The sequence below is a fragment of the Narcine bancroftii genome, chromosome 10 (assembly GCF_036971445.1).
Source record: "Narcine bancroftii isolate sNarBan1 chromosome 10, sNarBan1.hap1, whole genome shotgun sequence".
Classification (NCBI taxonomy): domain Eukaryota; kingdom Metazoa; phylum Chordata; class Chondrichthyes; order Torpediniformes; family Narcinidae; genus Narcine; species Narcine bancroftii.
Genome location: NC_091478.1, coordinates 52,027,732 through 52,035,491, shown reverse-complemented (window position 1 = coordinate 52,035,491; position 7,760 = coordinate 52,027,732). Strand labels below are relative to the sequence as shown.

Sequence of the window (7,760 nt, the reverse complement as noted above, 5' to 3'; positions counted from 1 at the left end):
GTTCCCCGCCCCACCCTGTGACCCATCTGACACAGGTTCCCCCATGACCCATCCGACACGTGTTCGCCCTCTCTCCCTCCCCCCCACCCCCGTCCGACGCGGTACCCTGGTCTACCTGCCTCCTACACATTTCAGCACCGGAAACACGCTGACTCACAGTGAGTGATTGGCAGCTGCTGTAGCCTATCGCAGCTCCAATACATCACGTGGGAGCTTGCGGTTCGACCGCACCATATCCGGTGGGTTTTCGGCTTCTCAGGTGTGCTGGTGGCCGACCCCCTCGGGTTCACGGCCCCTACACGAGAAGGGTGTAGGCGCCGAGTCCGGCGTGGGGTTGGTCGAGAAGGGGGCGAGCTTGGACCATAGGCAACCGGGATCCATCTGATGCGCCGTGGACCCGGGTCAGGGCCAGCATTGGGAGTGGGGGCTTGCGTCATGACACGTAACACAAGTGCGTCTCCACTCATGCGCTGCCTCACCTCACGCTGAAGGCCGGCCGGCCGGCCAGATGGGTTGCTGGAGCGCGAAGCATTATGGGCGGCAATCCCAACATCCCTTCAAAGGTCAACCGACGACTATTCCAATTAAATCACAAAAGTCTACAGACACCGGGGTTGGAGTATGAACGCGATACTGGAGAAGCTCAGCAGGTCGAACACGGTCCTTTATGTAGCAAAGGCAGAGACACAGAACCGACGTTATGGGCTTGTGCCCTTCATCAGGTAGGGGAGAATGTCGGCAGGCGTTCGAACAAACAAGTGGGGGAAGGGTGGGCACAGTCAGGAGGTGACAGGTGGAGAAGGGAGGGAGGGATGACTGAGTGGGTGGAGGGAGAAGGGAGGGCGGGGACAGGTGGAGAAGGGAGGGAGTGATGGCTGAGTGGATAGAGGGGGAAGGGAAGGGAGAATTGGAAAGGGAGAGGGAAAGAAAAGATGAACAAGTTTATCAGAAAGCAGAGTAGTAACTGTTAATGCCATCTGGTTGGAGATTGCCCAGACAGAAAATGCGGAGTTGTTCCTCCAGTCTGCAGGTGGTCAAAGTGGGACAGTACATAAGGCCATGGACAGATGTGTGTGTGACACTGAATTCAAATTATTGCCTACTGGGAGGTCACTGTTTTTGTGAGCAGAGCGAGGTGATCTTCCAAATCTCTGATCGGTTTCTGCGATGTAGAGAAGGCCTCAAAGGGAGCACCAGATGTGGTAAATAAGTCCACTGGATGTACAGGTGAAGTGTTGCTTCACTTGAAAGGCCTGTTAAGGCCCTGGACTGTGGTGAAGGAGAAAGTGTGGGTGAAAATGTTGCATCTCTTTTGGGCACAGTGGAAAGTGGTGGGGGGGGGGGTGGGAGGCAATAGGTGGAGAAAGATGAGTGCACGAGGAAATCATGGAGAGAGCAGGCCCTATAGAAGGCCTAGGGTTGAAGAAGGAAAAATGTGTGTGGTGGCGTTATTCTGTAATATGTCAGAAATTCCAGCAGATAATGTGTTGGATGCAGAGCCTGGTGGGGTGTTAGTTGAGGATGAGGAGATTCTATGTTTGTTGCATCTGGGGGCAGAGGAGGCCAGGGCAGATGAGTGGGAAATGGAGGGCAGATGCAGGTGAGGGCTGAGGTGATCGTGGGAAGGGGGAGCCACGTTTCTGGAAGAAGACAGTTATCTCGGAAGATCTGGACTGGAAGACCTCATCTTGGGAACAGATGTGGTAGAGACAGAGAAATTGAGGGAAGAGGGTGGAATTCTTGCAGGGTGTGAGGAAGTTTATTGCAGGTAGCTGTGGGAGTTATATATCGGTGAAAAACTTGTCTCCCAAGATGGAGACAGAGATATCCATGAAAGGGAGAATGTTGTCAGAGATGGACCAGGTAAATTTGAGATCCAGGTGGAAGTTGGTCGTGAAGTGGATGAAGTTGACAAGCTCATCACAGGTGCATGAGGCAGTCCCGATGTAGCCATCGATATTCCGTAGGAAGAGGTGAGGGGTCTTGCCTGTGTAGGATTGCAGCATGGATTGCTCCACAAAGCCCACAAACTGGCATGTGTAGCTGGGACCTCTGCGGGTCTCCCTGTCTACTCCTTTGATTTGGAGGAAGTGGGATGAGTTAAAGGAGAAGTTGTTTAGAGTGAAGACAAGTTCTGCGAAGTGAAGGAGGGTGGTGGTAGAGGGTGTCTGGTCAGGCCTTTGGTCCAGGAAGAAGGGAAGTGCTTTCAGACCTTCTGTGAGGGGGATGGAGGAATAAAGGGAATGACAATGAGGTAGTCTGGTTCAGGGAATCTGAAGTTATTGAAGAGATAGAGGGCATGTTAAGAGCCACGGATGTAGGTGGCAAGAGATTGGACCAGGGGAGAAAAGATTGAGTTAAGGTAAGATGAAATTACTTCGATGGGGCAAGAACAGACAGAAACATTGGGTTTGTGTATCTTGGGTAGAAGGTAGAAATAGGGTGGGAGTGAATGAGGTTGGTGGCTGTTTGGGAGCGGGGGGGAAAGGTGAGCAGAGGCGATAAAGTTGGAGATGGTGACTTGATGTGTGGTGCTGGGGTCCTGTGGAAGAGGTTGATAGAATTGATCTTTCATTATCTTTTCTGAATCTGGTCAGTTCCACCAGCCCTTCCATTATGATGCTCCTTGCCATTCAGGACACTCCCATGGTTTGTCCTGTTGACCATGCTTCAAGGATTTGTTTCATCATGTAATATTAGCTGCAGAAAAGATCTTGCTCCCACTGACTCTGACAATATTCCCTTCACAGGGTTTAGAAGCTGAGCATTTCCAAGCAGGAAGCTGCAGGCAAACACCACAGACTGAACTTGATTTACTAGGACTGGAGTTTCATCAGGCTTGGTCAGGGAATTGGAAGCTTGGGGATCACAACCCGGAGATATCCCAAACCTTTTGGGTGTCTGGACTGGTCTGCAGCTAAGTGATTGACATGGAGGGTCATGTGACCAGTCAGACCACAGAGAAACCATTCCATTGTGATGTGTGTGGTGAAGGGGGGCTTTCTCCAGATTTGCTGGCAACTCATCACTGCGCTCAGTCTGGGGATAGAAAATTCACCTGTATGGAGTGTATGAAGAGCTTTCAAACCTCTCAAGAGCTGAAGGAGCATAAGTTTGCTCACACTGGAGAGAGACCATTCCCCTGCTTTGAATGTGGGAAGAGATTCACTCGGCCCTCTCACCTTCAGCGACACCAGAGAATTCACACAGGAGAAAGACCGTTCACTTGTTCCCAATGTGGCAAGAGCTTCACTCAGTCCTCTACCCTGTTGGCACACCAGCGAATTCACACAGGTGAAAGACCATTCATCTGCTGTGAATGTGGGAAGGGATTCACTCTGAACTCCACCCTGATAAAACACAGGGCTGTTCACATTGCAGAGAAACCATTCACATGCTACCTGTGTGGGAAGGGATTCACACAGTCTGCCAGCCTGCAGCAACACCAGAGAATTCATACTGGGGAAAGACCATTCACCTGCTCCGAGTGCGGGAAGGGATTCACACTTTCCTCTAGCCTGCTGAAACACCAGTCTACCCATGCGGCAGAGAAACCATTCACCTGCTCCCAGTGTGGGAAGGGGTTCACTCAGTCCTCCAGTCTGCGGGCACACCAGTGGCTTCACTCAGAGGAGAGACCATTCAGCTGCACCCAGTGTGGCAAGGGATTCACTCGGTCCTCACAACTGCGGCAGCACCAGGCAGTTCACAGTTCAGAAAGCCCCTTCATCTGCTCTGTTTGTGGGAAGGGCTTTGCTCTGTACTCCCGCCTGCTGTTGCACCAGACAATCCACACTGGGGAGGGACCATTCACTTGTTCTGAATGTGGGAAAGGATTCACTCGATCCTCAAACCTGCGGCAACACCAGCGAATTCACAGTGGGGAGAGGCCATTCACCTGCTCCCAGTGCGGAAAGGGTTACACTGAATCCTCTGGCCTGCTGAAGCACTTGACTGTTCACACTGGAGAGAAGCCATTCACTTGTTCTGAGTGTGGGAAAGAATTCTCTCAGTTCTCCAACCTGCGGGAACACCAGAGAATCCACACCGGAGAGAAACCATTCACCTGTTCCCAGTGTGGGAAAAGATTCTCTCGGTCTTCCAATCTGCAGCGACATCAGCAAATTCACAACGGAGAGAGACCATTCACCTGTTCCCAGTGTGGGAAGGGATTCTCTCAGTCCTCCTACCTGCTGAAACACCAGCGGCTTCACACTAGGGAGACACTGTTCTCCTGCTCTGACTGTGGAGAGGGCTTTGCTCTGTCCTCTCACCTGCGACAACACCAAAGGATTCACACTGGGCAGAAGCTGTTCACCTGCTCTGAGTGCGGGAAGGGGTTCACCCAGTCCTCCATCCTACGTCAGCACCAGAGGATTCACACTGGGGAGAGGCCATTCACTTGTTCTGAGTGCGGCAAGGGCTTTATTCAATCCTCACACCTGCAGCGACACCAGACAGTTCACAGTAGGGAACTTCATCTGGTCCCTGTGAGAGAAGGGATTCTCTGAGTCTTGCTGCTGGCTGATACCAACAGTGGGCCTGCATGGAGACACTGTTTGTTCACCTGTACCAAGTGTGGAGCCTGATCCTGGCACCTATGGCAACACCAGAGAATTCACAACAGGGAGAAGCTGTTCACTTACTTTGAGTGAGGAAAGCGATTCTCTCAATTCTCCAACATCCTGAGGCACCAGTGTATTCATTATCAGGACTAGTTCACCTTATCTCCTCCAACCTTTTGAGGGAACAGCAAGATTGATGTTGAATTTTTTTATTGTCACTTGTGCTAAGATACCGTGAATCACTTTGGTATGCTAGGTAGCAAGTCAACTCATACGTACACCAATAACAAACCAGGAAGATGCAGTGTTACAGCAAGTCAAAGAGTGCAAGATTCAGTTACAATCCTTGATTGACTTCACAATTCAATGCAGCAAAATGGAGCACAACACTGTGACCTGAAGGGACTGTTCCATGCAGTGCTGCTCTATGTTCTAACATCTATGTTAACCAGGGCCACAGTTAGCCAAGCGGTTAGTGTAGTCTTGTTACAGCACCAGCGACTGGGATTCAAATCCCGCACTGTCTGTAAGGTGTTTGTACATTCTCTCCATGTCTGCATGGGTTTTCTCACAACTTTAATAGAAAATGAACAGGGGATGTAGGTCATTGGATGGAATTGGGCATCACAGGCTCATGAGCCAAAATGGCCTGTTACTGTGCTGTACGTCGAAATTTTTTAAAAATTAAATATTCCATGATCACATTCCTTTTTAAAATATGTTATTGATATTTACATTATGAAAAATTGAACAGTATAGTTATACAAAAGATGAGAAAAAAAATCATTTTAAAACAAAATCTTATAATTACCACTAGGCAAAGTTAAAAGTTGACATGTAGGAGTCAGGTGATAACAATCTGGAGAGGGACAGCACAGCACCAAAGGTTCAGAACAACCCGAATTCTTTAGGTTATGATAATAGTCCATAAATGGGCCCCATGTCTTTTGGAAGTTAATATTTGAATCTTTAATGGCATAGTTAATTTTTTTCTAAACTTAAACAAGATATAATATCACTTAACCATTGTGTATGTATAAGTGGATTATTGTCATTCCATTTAATCAAAATTGTACATCTGTCTAACAATGAAGTAAAAGATAAAATTTAGTTTTGAGTTGGAGTCAGTAAAACATCATCATCTTGAAATGATCCGAAGAGAGCAATTAGTGGACAAAGTTCTAATTTGAACTTGAGAATCACTGATAATGTTAATTTCTAAACTAGGGCAAGTCCAGAACATATGAACCACAGAAGCATCAACAATTTTATGTTTATCACATAGAGGATTTGTATCTGAATAAAAACGAGACAATTTGACTTTAGATCTATGTGCTCTATGGACCACTTTAAATTATAACAAAGTGTCGGCACAAAAGGAGGTTGTTTTTATCAGATTACAAATAAGAATCCCACACCTCATCAGAGAATGAAAGATTCAAATCCTGTTCCCAATCATTCTTGATTTTAACTAATGAGGCTATTCTTAAATCAAGCAAATTATTAAAAATAATAAATTTGAGAAAGTTGTAAATCAAAAAGTGTATGTTTGCCTTGGGAATATGATCATATTTAATACTGGTGCTCATGTAATCCATACCATTCCAACTCCATCTTCAAATTGATTTAGGATGCCATAATCATCTTATTACATGAATGAGATACTCAAAAATTGCAGATGCTGGAATGTCAAGCAAACAACAGGAAGTTGGAGGAACTCAGTGGATCAGGCAGCATTCATTGGGGATAAATGGACATGGATAATTTGGGTCATGACTGTGTATGGAGATTCTCACCAGAAGTTGTTTATCTTCATGTAGTCTTAAGTTGAATATGGTGTAGTGGTTAGCGCAGTGCCTTTACAGCGCCAGTGATTTGGACAGGACAGGCGTTTGAATCCCATGCTGTTTGTATGTTCTGCCCATATCTGTGGGTTTTCCCCAGGTGCTCCGGTTTTTTCCCATCATTCAAAATGTACTGGGAGCATAGGTTAATGGGGTGTAAATTGGGCAGCACAGAATCGTCGGCCGAAATGACCCGTTACCATGCTGTATATATATGGCTAAATATCATGCAATTAGAAGGGTTATTCTGTGAACTGACTAAAAGTTCATTTCTAACACTCCTACAAATCATGTGAAGAGTATAGGATTACAATGAGCATCAAGCAAACACCAGCATTGATAGCACTATTATGGGGTTTGTTCAAGAGTGGGGAAGAAAGGTCTTTAAGCCTGTTAGTGTGTTTACGTTCTTGAGCCTTAACCCTGATTAGAAAAGAGAGTGTACCTGGGGTGTGATGTTGACGTCCTTATGTTGACGTGTTTCTTTGAGGCCTTGAACCTCTGTGATCTGTAGCATTGACAGTGCCAGGAACAACAAATGCACCAAACTAGCTACCAATCAAGAGACTCATTGATTTGTCTTTTGTTGAACATTTTGCTGAATGTTTTCCTTTGGTTAATAAATTAATAGTGGTTACTTTGTGAAGCCCTTTCTTATTTATTCTTCTCCCAGATCTATAATGATCTCTGACACTGAACTTTAAGGCAAACCTCAGGAAAAATGAAAATGAAAAGAGTTCCTGTGTTCCAGGATGGACCAGTAACTTGGGTGGCTTTCTTCCTGATCTAACCATGGCACTTGAACTCAACTCCCAACCCAAGGAAGGCCAGCAAAACTTAACTACTCTTATCAACTTGTGTGGCTACCGTGAGAGATCTAAGGATTTGGATACCAAGGTCCCTCAGTTCTTTCGCAGTGTTAGGACTCCTGCAATTATCCACCTTCATGTTCAGCCTTCCAAAATGTACCTCTTCAGAGCATAAACTATTAGGGCAGAGGTAGGCCATTCAGCCTGTCGATTCCATTTCACCATTCCATTATGATCTAATCAGCCTTCTCTGCAGAATCTTTGTTAGCCTGACTACTCAGATACCTATTAATCTCTGCCTTAAATACGCCCAACGACCTGGCCTCCACAGCCACCAGTGCCTGCATATTCCAGAGGTTCACCACTTTCCGGCTAAAGAAATTCCTTTGCACCTGTTTTAAATGGATGCCATTCAATCCTGAAGTTGTGACCTTTTGTCCTTGAGTCCACTACCATGGGAAACAACTTTGCCACATCTACTCTGTCCAGCACTTTCAACATTAGAAGTGCTTCTATGAGTCCCCCCTCATTCTTCTAAACTC

At 46.6% G+C, this 7,760-nt stretch overlaps 1 protein-coding gene across 1 annotated transcript; it reads left to right on the top strand.

Annotated features, from left to right (window-relative positions):
* Positions 1-214: 214 nt before the first annotated feature.
* Positions 215-7,046, top strand: LOC138744567 (zinc finger protein 420-like). Its single transcript, XM_069900927.1, has 2 exons — positions 215-722; positions 2,751-7,046. The coding sequence occupies exon 2, from the start codon at positions 2,931-2,933 to the stop codon at positions 4,509-4,511; it is 1,581 nt and encodes a 526-aa protein (XP_069757028.1). The 5' UTR covers positions 215-722; positions 2,751-2,930; the 3' UTR covers positions 4,512-7,046.
* The last annotated feature ends 714 nt before the right edge of the window (positions 7,047-7,760 follow it).

Bases quoted from the DNA above. Each gene is read 5' to 3' on its own strand.
- LOC138744567 (XM_069900927.1), top strand. From the start codon at position 2,931: ATGGAGGGTCATGTGACCAGTCAGACCACAGAGAAACCATTCCATTGT.